This window comes from Typha angustifolia, chromosome 12, assembly GCF_048772165.1.
Source record: "Typha angustifolia cultivar Huaian chromosome 12, ASM4877216v1, whole genome shotgun sequence".
In the NCBI taxonomy this organism is placed as follows: Eukaryota; Viridiplantae; Streptophyta; class Magnoliopsida; order Poales; family Typhaceae; genus Typha; species Typha angustifolia.
The window spans coordinates 8,553,426-8,574,452 of record NC_133250.1 but is presented as its reverse complement, the minus strand read 5'-3'; the positions used below and the strand labels follow the sequence as shown (position 1 = coordinate 8,574,452).

General features: G+C 37.7%; 4 protein-coding genes across 8 annotated transcripts; all 4 read right to left on the bottom strand.

The window, feature by feature from the left end:
* Positions 1–492: 492 nt before the first annotated feature.
* On the bottom strand, positions 493–2,670 carry LOC140771928 (putative UDP-rhamnose:rhamnosyltransferase 1). Its single transcript, XM_073113767.1, has one exon. The coding sequence runs from the start codon at positions 2,582–2,584 to the stop codon at positions 1,241–1,243; it is 1,344 nt and encodes a 447-aa protein (XP_072969868.1). The 5' UTR covers positions 2,585–2,670; the 3' UTR covers positions 493–1,240.
* Positions 2,671–3,662: 992 nt separating this feature from the next.
* Positions 3,663–7,273, bottom strand: LOC140772510 (disease resistance protein RPM1-like). The gene has a single exon (XM_073114613.1). The coding sequence runs from the start codon at positions 6,714–6,716 to the stop codon at positions 3,831–3,833; it is 2,886 nt and encodes a 961-aa protein (XP_072970714.1). The 5' UTR covers positions 6,717–7,273; the 3' UTR covers positions 3,663–3,830.
* A 2,890-nt stretch (positions 7,274–10,163) lies between these two features.
* LOC140772586 (protein NOI4-like) lies at positions 10,164–13,463 on the bottom strand. 2 transcript variants are annotated; one of them, XM_073114729.1, is made up of 3 exons: positions 13,355–13,463; positions 10,671–10,862; positions 10,164–10,477 (listed from the first exon to the last, which is right to left on the bottom strand). In XM_073114729.1, the coding sequence occupies exons 1-3, from the start codon at positions 13,358–13,360 to the stop codon at positions 10,433–10,435; spliced, it is 243 nt and encodes an 80-aa protein (XP_072970830.1). In that variant the 5' UTR covers positions 13,361–13,463; the 3' UTR covers positions 10,164–10,432. The 2 variants fall into 2 exon arrangements, with proteins under 2 accessions (XP_072970830.1, XP_072970829.1); XM_073114728.1 differs by having other exon boundaries at positions 10,671–10,865; positions 13,355–13,451.
* Positions 13,464–14,032: 569 nt separating this feature from the next.
* LOC140772718 (acetyl-CoA acetyltransferase 2-like) lies at positions 14,033–20,565 on the bottom strand. 4 transcript variants are annotated; one of them, XM_073114919.1, is made up of 16 exons: positions 20,493–20,511; positions 20,312–20,374; positions 19,743–19,813; positions 19,026–19,124; positions 18,737–18,910; positions 18,542–18,647; positions 17,635–17,773; positions 17,382–17,459; positions 17,230–17,295; positions 15,662–15,747; positions 15,421–15,520; positions 15,112–15,222; positions 14,989–15,030; positions 14,721–14,807; positions 14,431–14,516; positions 14,033–14,180 (listed from the first exon to the last, which is right to left on the bottom strand). In XM_073114919.1, the coding sequence occupies exons 3-16, from the start codon at positions 19,780–19,782 to the stop codon at positions 14,147–14,149; spliced, it is 1,248 nt and encodes a 415-aa protein (XP_072971020.1). In that variant the 5' UTR covers positions 19,783–19,813; positions 20,312–20,374; positions 20,493–20,511; the 3' UTR covers positions 14,033–14,146. The 4 variants fall into 4 exon arrangements, with proteins under 4 accessions (XP_072971020.1, XP_072971021.1, XP_072971022.1 ...); XM_073114920.1 differs by lacking the exon at positions 20,312–20,374 and having other exon boundaries at positions 20,493–20,565; XM_073114921.1 differs by lacking the exon at positions 20,493–20,511 and having other exon boundaries at positions 14,413–14,516; positions 20,312–20,486.
* Between the last annotated feature and the right edge of the window lie 462 nt (positions 20,566–21,027).

Genomic DNA, 21,027 nt, shown 5'->3' with positions numbered 1-21,027 from the left:
TTATTTTAAAAAAAAAGTATTTTACAAATTACACTTTATATTTTATTTACTTTGTGATTCATATTCTATTTTATTTTTAACTATTTTATAATTAAACTCTTCTTTTTTATCTATAATTCTCGTTTAACACCTTGACGCTATTTTGACTAATTGATATCGATCAAATTACTAAAATAATTTCGCCGCTATTTTTTCACTGTGCCCCTTCTGTTAACAAAGGGCATGAGAAATTTAAGTATTTAAAATATATTTTGTTTGGTATTTGAATAATAAAATAGATAAAATATAAGTGTAATCTATAAAATTCTTTTTTAAAAAAAAAACTCGATTATCAATAACGCTGGGATACGATTAACTTGAACGTGTCACATCTACGTCCACGTGGGGCCATGAACACGACCCAAATGTCCAAACCCAACGAGTAAACCGCCCCACTTGAAATGGATATGCACATATAAATACTCCATCCTCTCCATTCGATCCATTAGTAAGTAAAACCATGGCAACCCGAGAAAGTACGCAAACCAAGGACAAAGAGCTCCATGGAGGAGATACTGGGCAAAGGGAGAAGTCCAACGCCGGGGAGGCAGCGGAAGCTATGCACCGTGACTGCCATCTCGTCGTTCGCACGTCGATCGAACGGATGACGTGCGAAGGTGATCAGAGTAATGAAGGTGATACTAGGGGAGATGATGGGTCCGGCGACGTCGGACGGCGGTGCCTCGGAGTTGCGCAACAAGCCGATCACTTCCGGTGCGTCGAGGCAGTTGATGATTCTTAGGAGTAGGGTCTGAGAGTTGAGTTTGATGTTACTTATGTTGTTGTTTTAGTGTGTTCTTTGTTTCAGGCTCGTAAGTGTGGTCTTGTGATGTGTAATTGTTATTACTCAAACTTTAGTTGTTCATCACTTGGATGATCCAAAGTTTGGTTGAGATTTTACATTCTATCAGCTAAATAATCCATCTTCCACAACTTTGCGGCTCAAACTCACTGATATAAACGATCACTGAGAAGTATTGGTGAGAAAATAAGGTGATGGTCATTCAATACAAACCCCGTGCTTTGGCAGATTGGTAAATGGCTAGAGAAACGAGAATCTCCGATCTCCGATCTCCGACCTACAATAAAAATAGAAAGGGGAAAAGGAAAAATACAACGTTCCCTCTCGCCGGAGGAGGATCGAGGGAGGAGCACAACACTGCTGCATGTTATTCCATTGGCCATCTATAACCATACTAACCTATGCCTGCTTATGATCTCTTAGGTATTGAACGAATTTATCCACGTACATCTCCTGGAGTTCCAGATTACCACATATATCTTTCATCTTCCTAGCATTCTCTCTGACCTCCTCTCCCTCTTCTTCCACCAACACAAGCCTCAAGGCCTTCATCACTGCATCCTTGGTAAAAGACCCATCTTCCTCATTCCTCTCAATCTCTACCCCAACCTTCTTCTCCGCCATGACCTGCGAGTTGATCCCCTGGTCGAATATCATCGGCAGCATCACGAGCGGCCGCCCGAATGCCAACCCTTCGACGAGCGAGCTCCAGCCGCAGTGAGTCAAGAAAGCGCCGACCGCCTCGTGGCCAAGAATCCCGACCTGCGGCGCCCAATCCATGGCGACGATTCCACGCCCGGCAGTCCGGTCGATGAAACCGTCGGGCAATAAATCGACGGTCTCCGCCATCCCTGGCGGCCTCCGCAGAGCCCAGACGAAGGTGAAGGTTGAGAGTTCTAGGGCTAAAGCCAGCTCATGATAGAGTTCAACGCTCAATGCAACCTCACTGCCTAAAGAAACATACACCACCGAGCCTGAAGTTCTCTTTGACAAAAAATCAAACATCTTCCCTGCAATAAACTCCGGCCTTTCAGGAGTAAGCAAACCGACAGGAACGAACGGGATTTCGAAGGATTCCTTCAAAATCCTCAACCATTCGCCGTCGAACTCATCGCAACCTCGAATCGCGACGAACTTGCATCTCCCGTACACCGTCTTCCACCTGTCTTGGACCTTAACCTTGGGCACGTCGGGGTGCTCGTTCTCCATCACCTGCTTGATCTCGAAGCTGCGTATCCGAAGCGGCAACGGGAACGAGGAAGGGGAGAACTCGTTTTTGAGGATTATAAACCCAAAAAACGCCGCGAAGAAGGACGGGAACGTGTTAAACACCGCGCAGGGGACGCCGAGCTCCTCGCCGATCGCCGGGAGCCAGAAGGGCGCGAAGTCGTGGACGATCCAGTCGGGCTTCGGCGAGAGGTCGCGAAGGAAGTCGGCGACGGGCTGCCTGAGCTCGTCGAAGGCGTCGAAGAGGAAGTCGGCGATGGGCCTCGGGAGGTCGGTGGTGGACTCGGCGTCGGCGATGGTGGAGTGGGAGGAGTGGGGGAGGGGGAGGGGGACGAAGCGGATGAGGGAGGAGAGGGAGGAGGGCAGCTTGGGAAGACGGTGGAGGTTTCGAGGGGTGGAGAGGAAGGAGATCCGGTGGCCGAGGGAGGCTAAGATCTTGGAGAGGTGGAGGTAGGGGATCATGTGGCCGAACGCCAGCCATGGGAAGAGGACGATGTGGAGAGAGTCTTCGGCCATCGGTGATCGGGATCTTCTTCCGGTTAAAACAATCTCTAGTTTCTAAATACGTTTTCCAAGCTAGAGGCCGAGAGCCCGAGAGGGTCTTCGGCTTGGTCAAACATCTTTCGATTATAATATATTTAACTCTATACATTATAATAAGCAACACGTGAGCATTTAAGAACTTCCCGACATAGTAGTACTTTATTAAGTTATATATTTTAAACAATATTATCCTAAAGAAAGAGTTGTCATACAGTAATAAAAATATCTATAAACTAATATTAATAGATAATTATTAAAAATGCTAATTTTAGTTTTCTTTTTTTTTTTAAACTTCTAGTAAGTTAATTATAGGGGTCCTTTCTAAAGAACAAAGTTCAAAGGTTGAGATCTAACTCTTCTTCCCTCTAGGATAATTCATCCCACTCTCAAAAAATAAACCATGAAGTCTTCCTCCCTCTTCATGTCATCATGCCTGCAAATCAATTTCAGGACTGAAGCTAAGGCAACCCTCATCTTTTGTTCTCCTGTAGTGCATTAGTGAGATTAGCAAGATGAGACAATTGATGAATATGTAATTTAGGGGAAGATTTTCTTTAGATAATGTAATTCTTTTTTAAGATGGTGTTGATGGGCTCAAGAAATTTGTTGCTCTATAAATTCCATGGATCATGCGTCCTTAACAACATGAGTGTAGTTCTCGCTATTAATTTCCGCAAAATCTAGTAGAACAAGAAGATATCAAGAAAAGTTTATCATCTGGGACTCATCTATTCCACTAAGACCTCTTTTCAGTGTAATATGTAATTCTATCTCAGGTATAGCTTTTCTTAATTACACGGAGACGAAACTAATTAATCCATCAATTCTAGCCTGTTGGATTAATTAAAACACAGAATTAGAAAAATCCAATAGTCAACAGCAAATTATTAGAACAACATGGTTAAAAACTGCTCTGACATTATATAATCTGCGAAGATATAATGGTGGATGATTTGTCCATCACTGAAGCAGTTCATAGACTTCATCTTCGCCGCTATTTCGATTCTAGGATGGTATCAATCTCATTATGAAATCCAGAAAGAAGTAAAGAAGAAAGCTTTTGGATATTTAGCATTACCGAGAGGGTATCACCACAAACAGAATGGAAAATTTACAACACAAAAACAAGCATTAATGTTTCTATGTTACGATAAAAGAAGCAACAACAATTGTAAACCAAGTATTTCTGGGTTGAACTAAGCATACTTGTGCTGCCACACTACTTCCTTAATATTCTCACATTGGGGAGACGATGAACCTGTGGGTAATCAAATCTGTCCAGCTCCTTCAAATATATCTGTGCACTAAGATGATCAATACCACTAAGCACATTTAAGTTCTTACAACGATGTAAATGCAGCACCTGAAGATTTCGCAGTGCACCTTTATCTATCACCACTCCATTCAATCCGCTCATGTTTACAAGACAAAGGGTCTTCAAATTTTCGTAACTTCTCACTTGGAAGTGCAACCATTGACTATCGTATGCCTCATCTAGAACTAGGCACACCAAGTTCTGCAGTTCTGGAAGATAGGGTATTTGGTTCTCCCTTCCACTTAGTCTAGACCCAAAGAGATACAAGTGTGTCAAGTTGCGTAGTAAGCTGAACCACTGAGGAACGTTCCCTAAACGACCATTCAATATAAGCTTCTGAAGTTGAGGTGGAGGAGGAGAGAGATTATCCAACCTTAAATTTTGGCCCGTTGATGCCTTAATAGACAAGCGGTGAAGGTGTTCCATCTTGCTTACACAATTGCAGAAGATAATTCCATGTTTTGCATCCAATCTTGTAACTCCGAGGCTTCTAAGCTTTGTCAAGTTTCCAAGTTTAGTTAATACATCATTGTCTGCCTGGATGCTCCTTAGTGTCTGCAACTGCTTCAAATCACCTATATCTGATGGAGCCGCATTGCCTCTTAAAAAGCCACCTACATTTAGATACTTCAGCTTATGAAAGTCTATGTCCTCCACGAATAAATGTCTCAGGTTCTGAAGCTTAATTACTTCTCGAGGCAGCTGCTTCACTTTGGTTTTCCAGAGATCCAATGTCTGAAGGTTGTAAAGCTTTTCCAAAGAAGAAGGGACTTCCTCAACATTAGTCTCTCTTAAGCTCAAGTAGCGCAAGTTAAACAGACCAAAAATTTTAGGTGGCACCTCTGTGATAGGAACACCTCTCAAGTTTAAAACTCTCAGCAGCTTGAAGCCTGAACAAATCGTTTTTAGCGAAGAGAAGGAAAGGTCGCTGGTGAACACATGCAAAGTCCGCAGCCCGGCAAGATTTGAGCTCGACCGAGCTCCTTCAATGCTTTTGAGAAGAGATAAGCGGCGAGGTTTTATTTTTAGTTTCGCTATGCCATCAGGTTCCACCATGCACAAGTTTTCACCTTTCGCAATGGCAAGAGCTAACTCTCTCATGAGATCGTGAACTCGACATGCCTTTGGTCTTCCAGTGTCACTCCTCTTTGCAACTTGAAGCATGCTCCGACTGATGAGCTGGTCAAGATAGTTCTCCGCTATTTCTTCCAATGTCGGTCCTTGTGTCTCTTCAATGAAACCTTCTGCAATCCACAACTTAATCAACATGTTGGTCTTGATCGGGTAGTCCTCTGGAAAAAGTGCACAGTATAAGAAACAACGCTTTAGATAGTAAGGCAAGTGATTGTAGCTAAGCATCAGTGATCGTTCCATCGGTTTGAGGATCTCATTGTTACTCAGCTCCCACTGGAGATATTGACACATCCTCTTCCATTCAAAGGCTGTCCTCTGCTTCGAAGACATAAGACGACCAATCATCATAATCGCTAGCGGCAAGCCTTTACACTTCTTTATGATCTCTTCACACCAGTGCTGCAGATCTTTAGGACATGATGAACTCTTGAAAGTGGCTTTGAAGAAAAGAGCGCAGGCGTCCGTGTGTCGCAATCCTTCAAGGGCTAGACAGTTTCTCGATAGAGAGGAAGCTATATCACGATTGCGAGTTGTAAGCAAAATCCTGCTCGGAAAATCATTGTTAGGAAAATAATGAGACAATTCGTCCCAAACACGAACTTGCCATACATCATCTATTACGATCAAGTATCTCTTTTGAGACAAACATTCTTTAATTTCTTTTGTTAGAGTTGTCATATCCATGGTGTTGATGCAGAATGTACCCATCTTGCCCTTCATCATGCCTCCAAGCAGTTCTTCGGCCAGCCTGCGTAGTAGCTCCTCGATGCTCCAGGATTCAGAAACTGATAGCCAAGCGCGAGATTCAAAGTGCTTCTTTGATCTAGGATGATTATAGACTTCTCTGGCCAGAGTGGTCTTACCAAGACCACCCATTCCATGCACTGAAACAATTACGCGATGTTGTTCTCCACCCATCAGCCATTCAAATAATAACTCCCTGTTCTTCTCTATTCCCATTATACTTTCATCTTCATCAAAGAAGGGCTCCTCTCTACGAGTCTGGCTACTTCCAGCAGCAATTCTCTCTGGGGGATTTTGTCTCCAAATTTTATACCGTTCACATCTTTCTGGAATTCCACGGATTTGAGCCTTGACTTCCTGGATCTCTTTAGCAATGTGGTAAGAAGTTGGACGATCTGCAGGGTGATGGAGGAAATTGTGACCTAAACCAACTAGTCCACCACCACCATGACTATGTATGAAATCCATGAGCTCATCAAATATGTCCTCCACCTTGTATGTTGCCTTCTTTACTTGATCAATCCAAATGACCATGCTCTTGTCAAGGCTGTTCCCTTCAGCTTTCATCTTTTCAGCATCCTCTAGGAATCCTTGCATGCTTTCAAGCTCACTCTTGATCTCATCAAACTCTTTTCCAACTTCGGTTAGTCTAGCATTACGCAGAACTGAACCAAGGCCTCTTACAGCTTCTGAAATAACAGCACTAGTGATTTCTTGAATCACGAAAACCAGAATGGCGTCCAACATGTTTGTATTCCCAAATGTTTGTACTTCCTCGAACTTCAAACTTGAAACATATAAGATTGGATTGATTTGTAGAACAGGCAGGAATTGCAATATTGTTGACTTAGACACAAGGCGACTTGGTCTGTCTAATTGCAAGTTTACTAAGTCTTTGCCAGCATACCACATGGTTGACTAGAAATTTTCTTTTTTTTTTTTTAACTTTACCATCAAAATGAATTGATTGGGTATCTCTGAACAACGTGTTCATGCTTCTTTTTTTTTAATCTCAGCTAGGAAATAGGAAACCCAATATATTCTCTTTCAAATTCAAAGAATATATATATATATATCTATAGATTATGCTGAAGTAAGCAACTTGCTCAAATCTATATTGTTCAGTTTTACATGTCAGACAGGGAATCAAATACGAAACCAATTGAACAGCTAATGAAATCCATGGACACAACTGCAAAACGAAAATGAGACAGCAATGCAGGAGTGGGAACTCCAATCATACCCTGATCTTGAATGATATTCCAGAGATGTTGCTACTTGCTAGTATACAGCTCAACAAACGTGCTTCTTTGCAGGATCGTGTTACATTATTTTTTAACATCATAGAAAGAGAATAAACAGGATATTTGTTAATGTATCTTCATGATATGCAAGAAAAATTAAAAATAAACTAAGGAGCAAAACCTTCTGATGGACACTCAAGAAGTTGTCTTTTCTTTACGCAAGGTTGTTTGGATTTATTTGAAGTGTAGATATGCTACACGAATATTGAACCTCTCATTTAGATCCAGTTAATCTCCATCTCATATTTGTCAGGCTGTCATCAAAGATTGGCTAAGTAGCTATTCTTATCTACAACTTCCAGAAATTATGGATTATAAGTGTCACCATAGGGGCAGATCAGAGGGCTCAATTGCTTAAATTAGGTTAACTAAGTGGAAAATCTCATCGTTGAATGTAGAAGATGAATGCTTTTGGCGAAGAGAAGATAAAATATTTAGATCTTAAAACTCAAATGTTGACCTTGACTCGTTATTACTCTTTTTCCTTTTTTTCAGATGATAATTTTGCCCTAGTAGAGGCTGCATATATCGATCTTTGCATTGTTAAAACCAACTTGCTGGCATCCATCATGTAGAGAGTGACATTGCAACTCCCAATGGACACAAACCATCCAACTTATAGAATTGACCTTGACTTTGCTATGTCTATCTCTACATTTCTCTTTTATGATACCATGGTGGTCCTAGTAGAGGCTCATACCTTAACGTCTTGAAACTTAAAACCAACTTGTTGATATTTATTATGTGGAGAGTAACACAACATTTAATTCCCACTAGAGACAAACCATCCAACTGATGAGAGAGAGACACAAAGACTAGTTCATACAACTGGCAACATGCCTCTTCAATACGGCAGAAGTTGCTAAGTTTATATTCTGGAAAGGGACCAGAAGGAAACCAGCTTCATGCCATTGCTAGTTTTAATCATTAATCTACACAAATTGCTCTGTGGCTACTACATTATCCTAAGAAAAATATATAATCTCTATGTCACTTCCAATTAGGGCACAGAGTACATCAGGTATTACTCTAATTTCTCTGCATGAGCAACATGTATATAAATATGTCTGACAATAAAAAAAAAAAGCGTAACGCTGGATTGAGATAACTCTGCAATATATCTTATGGACACAGAAAATTTAGCATACCAGGAAACGAATTTACTCAGTTAATAGTTACTCGATTGTATTAAATGCCATATAAGAAACTTCTAAAGGAAACAAAAGAGGGATCTTCGGAATAGATGAGGCAGTCAACTCATTAGAGGAGAGGAAGTCCGTTTTTTTCTTTTATTTTTAAACAAATGAGAGGACGTGGTGGGTGACGAGCCTACTTATAGAATAACTTTTAATTTATTTAAACACGACCCATTTATTAATAAATTATTAAAACTTATATAAATTATTTGGGTTATTAAATAGATTTTTTTTCGAGTTATAAACAGCAAATTCTTTTGGATTATAAATGTGTTTTTTGTATTATAAAATGAGTTTCGGGTAATAGATAGGTTATCTTGTTACAATCGGATAAAGCATATTGACTCATTTATAATTTGAACTTAATTAAAATAAATTTAAACTCATCTAAACGTCAAGTTATTGTATTAAATTATTTTTAATACCCCTAATTAATCCTTATTTCATAATAATAGTTAAACGTCATTATAGCTTCTATTTGACTCATTTATAATATGAACTTAATTAAACTAACTAAAAGTCAAGTTATTGTATTAGATTATTACGTCGGGTCAATTTTTAATACCCCTAATTAATTCTTATTTCAGAATAATAGTTAAACGTCATTATAGCTTCTAAGCTTCAAATTAGCTTTCAGGACTGTCTCGTTCTTTTCTCCTCATAGCCCATATTTGCTTATATAACCTTTTAAAACACTTATTTTTTGTATAGGCACCCCTGAGTTAACTAAATCTTTCTCATATGAAAAAAGTACATTATTATTTCCAAACATACATATAAGAGATGATCTTTGTGCAAATTATACCTCATTTCATCACAAAAGAGAGAGAGAGAGAGAGAGAGAGAGAGAGAGAGAGAGAGAGAGAGAGATCCAAGTGTTTTTATTCGATTCCCCGTGAATGAATATTATTAGGAGTGTACATGTGATTTGGATTCGATGTGGCCCACTTTGTTGCAAAGATTGGCCGAATTATTCAACTATGTAAGTCTCTTCGTCTAATTTATAATTAGTCTGCAATATTCTTTCAAAAAGAGAGAATATTATGGTAACAATATATCAAAAAATATAGAGTAAGTCAAGTCACACCCAATACTTGTGGTGTTTAATTCTGTCATTCATTAACAGGGAGTGCATTGAATCTGTATCTAAATAATTGAAGTCACACCCAATTATTAGCTACAGGACAGGCAGCTTGAATAGCAATTGGTGGCCTCTGGAGTAAGTGGTCACATCCATCCTACATAAACCTATTAAATCAAACTGGATACAATTGGATAGGCATTACCACCAGAAACCAGAAAAGGTCTCAAGAATAAATATTCTAAGCTTGATAAAAACGCGTTCAATAATTCCCAATGGCTTTATCAAAAACATAATTCCACAAGTGTATGCCTGGTGTGGCATAAAGGGAAGCTAGAGAGATACTAAATTTACCTACAACCAGAGTTTATTTGTCTTCTAACATCAGACAAAGACAGCATAAGAATAAAAAAGGCCTGAATCATATAAGATCACAGCCATATACAATAATGCCTGCTTAGATCTGCCACAAGTGCATGGTCAGAAGAATACTCCACAGGTTGTGGCAGCTGCACCATCTTTATCTACAGTTGTAATTATTGTAGTGTGTGAACCTCGAATGAACTGTCAAACTACATCCACGAGAACAATAGCAGTAAAAGTAAAACCACTGATGCATTCCTGTGGTAGATAAGGAGCTCAACTTCCTCTAATGGTGAATCAATCTACCTTCGGTAATTCACTCTCTCTCAAAAAGGATAACAACAGTGGTACCTGGAATTGATTACAGCCATTTTGTTCAAATTGATTTTCTATATCACAAGATTTAAAAGCAGCAAAACCAATAAATGATGAATATTAAATAGCCAACATCAGCTTTTTGGTTCATCTGGCATTATAAATTCATATACATAAACAAATAGGAAACATCTCTTTTGCTCTTCCATACTCCAACCCCTCCAACACTCCTCACATTATCACATCTTCAACATACTTCTGCATTAGAATCCTGAATGATACATGCTGCCACTATAATCTGTCGTACGCCCAGAAAACAGAACATGCTTTCACAACATAACCAATAAATATTATAAAAGTATTGAATATCTAAGAATCGGCCGAACCAGCTTGCAGGCAGCAGAACCATTTTTTCTGCATAAGAAAGAAGTCCACAGTGATAACAGCTGAAGATAATGGAGAGAAAAACTTTAAATTAATTTTGCATGTTCGATAAAACTAAGTCTAATTACATCTGTAGTGAGTTCAGCTAAATATCAAGATACGAGTCAATCTGAGACTCAAGAGTTTTACTAAATACAGCATATAAAATAAGCAGAGAGCTTACTGAATTTGTCTTCATAGCATATGGCCCATTCTTAAATGTCTGGTCATCCTTCCCTGGTGAATCGGACTCATTTGTGGTGCCTCCTGTCTTCTTCTCATCTCTAGCTTTATTGAAGATCACAGTGAATCCCTCAGCAGATGAAGGGTCATTGACATCCCACTCACCAAATTTTGGCAATGGTCTTCCCTTGTCCTGCTAGAAGCCAAAGAATTTTTATTAGAAAAGATAAAATGATATTGCTAAGGAGAGATAGCACAACTTATTTGTTTTCAACTTATTCTAGATTCCTATATCTCTGCAATTATTTTTGAATGCCTGATTACTTTTGATTCTGCCAATTTTTTTCATGTTCCTCAGCAATGAATTATTTTCATTGTCATGGAATCTTGGTTTAGTTATTCATTTAATCATCGGCTTATAAATTATGCTCTCCGTGTTTAAATCCTACCTGATTCAAATTAGACTTTCTGCTAATATCAGGGTCTAAGTTCAGTACAAAACCAAACAGAAGTTTTGGTAAGAGGAAATGTTTGTGGTATTGTTGGGTTCAGCAATAAATTGGTTGACAAACAAATCAGGGCAAATAATTAAAAAGAAAGATACTTGGACAGGATCCATAAAGAGGTACAGAGCACCACTAAGATATATGAGAAACACTGGCAAGAAAAACTAAACATCAAAGAAGGGCTAATGTTTCAAAGTCAAAATACTTGGATCTAATGGATCTGTGGTAATACTTCACACGAGACCAGATTTTTAAGTGATTTGCAACAATAGCTAGAATAATAAGAATTAAGAAACTAAATATAATTATATATATTCAAAATGGCCATAATCATTAGATGACTCCACAGTTTCCCAACAGCCTGATATTACAAAGAGAACTATTCAGGTGGCAAAACATCTGATTAACAATACAGCCTCGTCATCAAAGCGCTTCTCAAAAAATTCATGAAAGAGAGAAAAAAATATATAAAAATCAAAAATTTCATATACATTCTCCATTAGGTTTCCTTACATGTTTGTTAAATAACAATAACTGGTTTTTCCTGATGATCTCATCATCCATTAAAATTATGTCTAAATCATATTTTTGGCACTCTTCCAAATAACCAGTACAGTTTATGGAGCACCAGTAGCAATTCAGCACTTACGCTGAACTTGATCGAATTGATGCAAATCAATACATATCAGGGCAAGGTTTGTGATAGAAGACAAGGTTCATGATAGCCAAATTTTCTTCAAAAATACAAAACAGATCCACTTACATTGATGAAATTTGTAAATTTGGTGGCGGTCAAATCTATCCAAAGAAAAGATCATAGGATGATTTGGCAAAATCAAGATGGTGCCTCATCGAATAAGCTTAGAAGGGCACCCAGATAAAGCTAAGATACTTTACAAATGTTGGATAACAAGCAACAAATGGTGGTCAACAAGCAATAATAATATTCAGCTTATCAAGCTAGAAACCTTGCAGAGAAAAGGGCTTATGACATTTCAACAAGTAAATGTAACCCAATTACTTACAGCGATTATGACATTTTAACAACAGCAAAGAAAGTGTCCAGAGTGTGAGCTCAGAGATTGAGATTATAAAAGCATGCATATAGAGTTAAGGCACAGATTTGCAAGAGCGGATATTAAATGATTCTACATCAACTTAATGCTTATCAAGTTTGAAAAATTGCCATAAAGAAAAGATTGTGATATCTCAATAACAAGTAGGTGTACTGAACCCATCAGAACAACAACAACAAGTCGTTCATACCAAATATTTGTGATCAGCTAATAATCATCCAATCATTGACATCAAAAATTTGAAAAAAAAAAAGGTACCACCTAATAATAGCCTTAATTGAGCTGGACGACTGACCCAATAAATACTGCAACTCCGTATTGCTTAAGAATACCCTTTAGGGCACTTATGACCATTAACAGCTACTTTATGAACCAAATAGCTGAAATCCTGTTTAGCTAAACATGCTAGGTAACAATATATCCAATCCAACCAAAATGGTCTAAAAAAAACCACGGGATTTTGCCTCTACTTTTAATGTACCAATCCATACAGCATTAATCTTCAACAAATATACCAACAAAATATACTGCCATCGAACTTACTCCAGAAGAAACAACCCATAAATGAATTAGACGACTAGAACTTATTCAGAGACAAAACTCCTAGCAAAAGCAGCCTGAGAGCCCTTCCAGTGCAGCGAAATAACGCATCATTGGACCTCCAAGAACAGGGACTCCACGAAGCAATGTACAGTAGCTCTTTTATGGCATATCAATTTTACCTCAAGACAAAGTGCACAAAGAACACTTCCAACAAATAGTTTCACAACAAGAAAGCATCCAAGCCAGTTACATGATCCAAAAGAGTTACACCAATAAATCAAACAAGCCCAAACAGATCAACAACCCCAAAGAGCTACCAAAAGCAACCGATCAAAACCATCACGAGAAACCAACCAACGATATCTAATGAACATCAGTAAACTAAATCGCATAGTCAATTCAATCGACACCACAAAGAACAGGACGCCGAAAAACGCCCAACCCTAAGAGCAGATTCCTCTTAATCCAATCGAATCAAACATCTCTAGAGAAAAGCAAGCACGAGGGGTCCAAATATCCTGCTAAAATCGAGAAATAATAAGCAAAAACCAGCTGCTTACCGACATAAATTTTCCCGAGAGGAAAGCAAGCGAGAGAGCGAGAGAGAGAGAGCAAACGAAATGAGAGAGAGAGAGAGAGAGAGAGAGAGGTCAATTTCTTTTCTCTTGTAGAGTGAAAATAATTATTATATTTATTTTTCTATGCGGGCATGTGAGCTGTGAGGGTTTGCGGATACCGAGGCAACCGTTAAGATATAACGGCGATGTTGACTGAGAATTTTGAGTATAACGGCAGTCTAGGGTTGTTTGGTCATTATCTGGCTAGATATAAAATTCGTCTAATTTGAATATAAGCTGAGTTGAAAAATTAAGCTAAATTTCAAATTCGTATTTGGTTTAGAAAAGAAACTCGAGCCAACTCGTTAACTCGTTTTTGACTCATTTAGCTACATTTAGTTTAGAGCTCATTTAAGGCACAATGAAATTGATTCATCTAGCTCAAAAAATGTAAGTCAAAAGACTGTTGGAATTTTAACTGCTATCCTAAAATTCATGATGCATCTTGGGATGCTTCTAATTGGATACAAGAAAAATATCATAATTCTTTGTTAATGTAAATCAATAAGCCTCCTTTTTCTTTTTCTTTCTATCTGGAGATTGAAAAAGTTTCAGCTTATCCTGTAATAAGACCACAATTTTCTTCAGCATCATGAGTAAATTTGAATAGAAGGCAATCCATGAATCCATGACACATTCAAATGTTTTATTAAGATATCAAGAAGATTTATTACCACATGAAAACTTCACATAACATCTAAGCAGGGTACAAATTCTCTTAAATAAAAAACTTCCTCACATAAACGAGCTCTCGACTCCGGCTTGAGGCCTGCATGTTTAAAACCCTAATCAGAAAGGAGGCAAGTATTAAAATGATGTAGCTAATACTTGAATAGAATTCTATTTACCACCAGAAGTGTCCAGGTTTTGCTTCTGGTGAAATTATTTCAACTATAATGAAGGTGCAGTTAAATTGAATCTATTATGTGACAGCCTATTCTAAGATCCTTATGAGGTCTCTTTTTTATAAGCTCAATGATGGAGGAGCATTTGAATCTTACCAACTTGAAATTGCTTACACAAGCTCTAAAACAAGTGCAGATGCTCCCCCACCACCATTGCAAACACCAGCGACGCCAACTTTGCCGTTCTTCTGTCTAAGAACCTGCAAAACAACAAGATATATAATATGCTCAGCTCAATCACTAACAAGAATTTGAAATGAGTAGTGTCCGTCGTTAATATGCTGGAAAGGAAACAGAAAAACAATGATTACTATGAAGTTCAGATTTTTCAGCCACTGTTAGATAAGGAATCACAATTTTTAAAAGAAATAAAATCAGCTAAGTTCTAGGGGTATGATGCAGACCCCTAATAGAGTAACCAAAATGCGAGCTCCACTGCAACCTAGAGGGTGTCCTAAAGACACAGCTCCACCATGTACATTGACCTTTTCCTGCAGACGGAGATAGGGTAAGTTACAAAATAAAGCAAAACCCAACTAAAAGTCTGCCAAATATTCATTTTAAATAGCCTGAAAAAGTGACACAAGCTTTTTATGCGATAGCTAAGGATGATATTACTACAAAAGAAACCTTGCTAGGACCTAGGTACATAAAGGAATTCGAATGACTTACTGGAAGAAGCCCAAGAAGCTTCTGGTTAGCAAGGGCCACAACCTGCCAACAAGAACTTGAAGTTTCACATTTCATAATAAGAATCAATCAAGGCAAGCAATTGGAAAGAAGATCAACACATACAGAAAAAGCTTCATTTATTTCGTAATAATCAACTTGGGAAGCAGTCAAGCTAGCATTTGAAATAGCTTTGGGTATAGCAAGAGCTGGAGCGGTTGTAAATAGCTCGGGCGCCTGCATGAGAACTCATTTGAACAGGAGTAAGGTAAAAAGGGAAAGAAAATGATGCCATGGTACTATGATTCAACCAGGTACTCAAGATAGAGAAATCAGGTTAACAGTATCCAGGCCTTTTGAATTCTATTAACTCTTCTAATTTAATCTACAACAGACACTTGTATCTTTAGTATGATGGGTGTCTCTACTTCGTACCTGAGCGGCATCAGCATATCCTGTTATCTTTGCAATCACTTGCAACCCTAGTTCTAGAGCCTTCTGCCCACTCACTATTACCAATGCAGCAGCACCATCACTGCTCCAAAATTATTTAATGGAATAAAGAAAGTGAGTGACAAGATACGGTGAAATAAATATTCAGTGATGCTGATGATAAGAAGAAAGAACAGATTCTCACAGAAGGTACAGGAAATATATAAAGAAATGAGGTAAGGACCTTATGCTAGAGGCATTTCCAGCTGTAACGGTACCACCATTTTCCTTAAAACTTGGCCGGAGCTTCTTAAGCTTAACAGGGTCAAACTACACAGAGAAAGAATATTAAAAGATGTTCAGATTCAGAAATATACACCAGTTATAAGAATCCGTGTGTGAACTTAAACCAATAAGATAGCAACAAGGAATTGGTATTTTAGTAAAACTTGATTAGAGTATTTGTAGACTACTTGGACTTGATATGCTAAAAGAAATTGAACAGGTAGGGTAAAAAGGTGATAAGTTATGACAAATACTTAAGGTAGTATTCCAACCATGAAAATTGATTGCGATAGTTTTTTCCATGATGTGTTTTAGGTTTCACTTTCTTCTATATAAAGATTGAGAAGTTTGAATGCATAAAGGATTATATTTGCCTCAGCTGCTTGGCATTCCTTATTACACAAGGAAGAAGTTCACTGATTCTGTTACTTCACTCAACATAACATTGACCAAAGTTCAGTAGGAGAGTGGAAAATTGATAAGTACTATTTAATTATTTCTAACATGAGGCTACTAGAAAGTATATTAAGTCCTAACTGGTCCACACAAAAATTATGGCCCATAGACTGTAGGTAATGTCATCAGTACCAATTTAGGAAAACTGAATATGATTTTATTGGGTAATAATTCTTTTCACAGCAAAGCACTGATCTGAGTTAGTGAGGTTGATCTGAACACCTAAGTATAGCAGTCTAATTTGTATGAACTCTGCTCTCTGTATCTTCTGATTCCTAGATAACTGTATTACAGAATCCCGATATTAAATCCACCAAGTATGTACAATTTGAGATTCAGGCATGCGGAATTGGCAGGAGGCTCAAGGTTAGGGACATCTTTTTCAAGTATTAAAAATGCAATTAGGATGCCGTTCTAGTAATATTCACCAAAATAAGCACTACACAGCATATTTGCCAAATTAATACGTTCTGCTACCGTTTCTTATGCCAGTATTTCACTAGTTTTCATTCGAGAAAACCTGAGCCTCCAGAACTGATCCTGCATCATAATCTCGTGTATTATGACCTTTAAGTGAGTGGACTTCCTTCAACTTTGCTCCTATCAGAGGTGTCAGCTGTAAGTCTAAAGGCCCATCACTAAATAATGTAACAACTGCTTTTCTAAAATCATGAATGACAATTTCCTGTTGACTCTTTTTTAACAACACAAGTGATTTACTTCCCTAACCTTTAAAATAGCTGTTGAAAAGCTGGTGATATTTGCATGATGTACTGGACAGTTTAATGGACATAGAGATAAAGTATAACCTTTCTCTCAATGTTTGATAATAACACATTTAAATGATGTCAGCTTGCAATTTGAATGAGAGCTCAATATGCTTTCATCCATCGCAAATTATTTTTTGCATTTCCTTAATAAGATTCCAGGAATAAAGATGAAAAAAAAGGCAAACTTATTTGCTAATAGATAAATGATAGCTTAAACAAAGAGTAACAAGCATATTTGAAGTCTACAAATACCATTGCAGTGTGTAAAAGACATAACAGGTAATACGTTAAAGGACTTCACCTTTTCTAGACTTTCATCCTTATCAACTATAACTGATGGTCTTCCTCTACCTGCAGAAACTTCAACCTGCATAACATCATATGAGGAAAGTAACCCAGACCGTATAACGAATTACGTCCTAATTTTCAAGTTATGGTGGAAGTAAGTCAAACCGGAGCAATCTCCCATGCAAAGGAACCACTATCTCGTGCAGCTATTCCACGCTCATTGCTTTGAATGGCATAAGAATCCTACAGGAAGGAAAAAAAGAACCATATATAGAAATAAAATTATAGTATGCACATAAGATAGAGGTACATATTACAGTACAACTAACTCTCACTGACATAAATGTTGAAACATGGTCCAAAAGAACAATGATCAAGTTCACTCAATGTCATTAACCTAAGATCCTGCAACTTTTACCTGGTCTTCTCTAGTTATGGAATGATTATCTGCACATAGTTCAGCACACATTCCCATGGCGAAATCATTATAGACATCCCAAAGACCATCTTTAAGCATGCCATCGACAAGAGTATCATGTCCAAATCGAGATCCTTTCCTGTGTTGAGTTATATGTAATAATAAAGCCAGTAACAAGTGGAGTAGAACAAGTATCAATATTGAGATAGTTATAACTCTGAAAGATTGCAAAGGGAAAGGAAGTTTTGAATTTTAAAAATGACCAGGAAGTACATCTGTTAGAGAAAATTTAACATTGAGATATGAAGAGTACCTGAGGTATATTAAGAAAGAAGAGCTCCTAATAATCCAATCATATTTATTTATCATTGGGATTTCTTTTTTCTCCTCGATGTATCAGGCCATACATATAATACATGTAGATAGATGATTTGGTTTCTTATCCATGCCATATTCCTTTTATTGTATTGATACATAACAAAATTATGAGAAGTCAATAGAAGAATATTCCACTCTTTGTACCCCAATAGTTGGAGGAGAAAAAGTGGAAGAGTTTAAGTATGAAATGGTATTATATGGGATGAAATTATAGGTGACAAGTGGAGGGAAGATAAAGAAGAAAGGTGTGGATGGAGTTTTATGGAAAGGTTTGCCCTTGGCTCAGACACATACAACTTCATCAAATTGACCGAGCATTTACAACTCTATCCAAAAAGAAGAGCCAATCCGACTTATATGGGACTCTCTTGGAGAATCTCGATTTTTGTGCCTATGATATGCCCACAACCCAAAAAAAAAGTTCTTATTAAGTCTATTTATTTCTTCTTATCCATATGAGTAATGAGATTATATTCAAGCCAAACATCCGCTTGATGATTATAAAGCCGAATTATCATAAAACACTGACCTTGCTTCAGCAATATATTTGGGGGCGTTTGACATGCTTTCCATGCCTCCAGCCACAACAACATCATTGATCCCCAGTTGGATAGATTGTGCAGCAAGCATTGTAGCTGTAGACAGAGGAAAATCATGCTATGATAGATATTCGTATTGTATAATTATAAAACAATGAAACAATAAAGATTAGCCCCACCCACACCTTTCATCCCAGATGCACAAACTTTATTAACCGTAGTACAGACCACTGCATTAGGTATTCCAGCACCTAATGCAGCCTGTCTAGCAGGAGCCTGCCCCAAATTAGCACTCAAAACATTGCCAAAAAAGACTTCTTGCACAAGTGCTGGATCAACACCAGCTCTTCTAAGAGCACCTGAATATATCAGAAAACAATTGATGTCCACTTTCTCAAAGCAGTATGGAGGTTGTACTAAAAACAGTGGAGAGAAAGAGAGGTTACACAGAAATACTGGGGGTCATAGTCTTACATTCAATCACTAGAGATCCAAGTTTTGTGGCAGGCAAAGATGATAGAGCACCTAGGAAGCTCCCCATGGGAGTACGTGCAACCCCAACAACACATACATCTGTCCAGAGGGAAGAAAATTAGGGTGAGGATTACTTTACATAAGCAACACCAGAAAAATAGAGTTTGCATCTAATAACTTCTATGCATCTTTTCGACTCAAGAACCCACACTGCTAGTATTAAATCCTTGCTAAAGTAGACTCTCCAGTTTATAGTTTGTTAACATGGATAATCTCAGATGACACCCTAACATATCCATATAAATTCCCTCCTAAAAGTGGAGCAGGTCAAATTACACCGTGTTCCATATGTTGCAGAGAGGAGCATATTATAGTTATGCACAAAAGTTGCTTTTAACTTTTTTAAGTATATCCATTATTCAGAAAAGAGGACAAGAATCTAATAGAACTGCCTTAATCTAATAGAAACTTCTTCTACTGTGTGTTTGAGTAGGTGGGTGAATATATATATCGGATTAACTAAAAATAGGAAATGCTAACAAGATATCAGATCATCATAAAGAAGTACTTCATGGGCTAGATGTTTTGCTGGTGATATGTAATGCACATGTGGAGGCAACAACTTCAATAGTTTAAAGAAGAGGGAACTCAAGACATAAAAGCATAGAGATAGAACCAACTTTATATATTTTCAACATAAAAAAGCGAATCATATACCTCTAGGCTTAATATGGTCCAAAGTTGCAGCTGGAGACATCAGTAAATCTAACTAGAGGCAACCTAATCAGCTGGAAAGTACAGAAGATATGAACATAAATACATAATAAGAGATAATTATCACTACAAACTGCACAATTAGTGCACAAATTTGAAAAAGCCAAATGATTTTTGTTCTCGGATAATACACAGCTAGATCAGCAAAGAATCACTTAAATCGCCAATAAAAAATTTAAAACATAGATCTCTTCAAGATTAAGATAAAAGTTATATATAAGAAGCTCTAGCTTACTAAAAAAAATTCTGTCCTAAAAGAACCCGTGCTTGGAAAACCAAATTGCAAAACTTATTAGGAATAAAGGTAAACTTTTTTGAATGAAAACTACAACATGGCAACATTATCAGCTTGTATTCGATAAGAAGCTCTAAACTACTGAAATTTATTTGTCCTAACAACAACATGTCCATCGAAAGCAAATCGCAAACACTCTCAAGAATGAAGACTTGTTTTTCTTAAAAAAGGAACTACATGATACTAGTATCTCTCTTTTTTAGCAAAAAAAACGTACCAATATACAAAAGTAATCAGACTAAAATGGTGAAGATCTCGGTCGGTAGAACACGGCCCAAAACTACGTTTCAGAGAGGACGAGATCACATGAACAAAGGAGAGCTTAGATCAAGAATAGATACAGAAAAGGAGATTTTTTGGGGGGTTTGGCGGAAGGAAAGGGAACACAAAGAAGCTACCTTTGGCTCTGGATCGAGTACGACAAGAGCGAGGAGAAGAGCTGGGGAGCATATATATATATAAACAACGAAATAAAAATAGGGGGATTCACTCTTTTTGCATTTCGCCCCTTGTAAGATCTTCATATTAACGAATTGGTACTGCTTGTGGACCTGATCTCCTACCAACAAACATTAAAATTGATGGCAAATCTATATTACAAGTTTGGTGCCTAAATGCAGTATATTCCAAAAGGAAGGGTAAGGGTTAGTAACATTTGAGCAGATATGATCAGAGTCGTTGGATAACGCAATCAATTTATCGACGCACATTAGACGGTGCTCAAACAACCCATGCGAGTCGCCTTGTATTGAATTCCAAAGTAGAGTTGGCAATTAATATATACCTTTCTCTGTAACTAAGAAAATCATATAATCGACTCTAACCTCAAATAATTATTGTAGAGAAAATTGTCTGGTGATTTAGCTCAATAGCTCAGCTCACTTGATGGATCCATAATACAGTTGGCTCAGATAAGCAAATCGATAGCGTGAC

What these genes read in the sequence shown, in the direction of transcription:
- LOC140772510 (XM_073114613.1), bottom strand. Translation starts at nt 6,716, where the DNA reads ATGTGGTATGCTGGCAAAGACTTAGTAAACTTGCAATTAGACAGACCA.
- LOC140772586 (XM_073114728.1), bottom strand. An exon ending in ATGCTATGAAGACAAATTCA is followed by an intron (nt 10,478 to 10,670) that starts GTAAGCTCTCTG and finishes TTTCTTATGCAG; the next exon opens with AAAAAATGGTTCTGCTGCCT.
- LOC140771928 (XM_073113767.1), bottom strand. Translation starts at nt 2,584, where the DNA reads ATGGCCGAAGACTCTCTCCACATCGTCCTCTTCCCATGGCTGGCGTTC.
- LOC140772718 (XM_073114920.1), bottom strand. Translation starts at nt 19,782, where the DNA reads ATGTCTCCAGCTGCAACTTTGGACCATATTAAGCCTAGAG. An exon ending in CCATAACTAGAGAAGACCAG is followed by an intron (nt 17,460 to 17,634) that starts GTAAAAGTTGCA and finishes TCCTTCCTGTAG; the next exon opens with GATTCTTATGCCATTCAAAG. An exon ending in TTGCATGGGAGATTGCTCCG is followed by an intron (nt 17,296 to 17,381) that starts GTTTGACTTACT and finishes GATGTTATGCAG; the next exon opens with GTTGAAGTTTCTGCAGGTAG.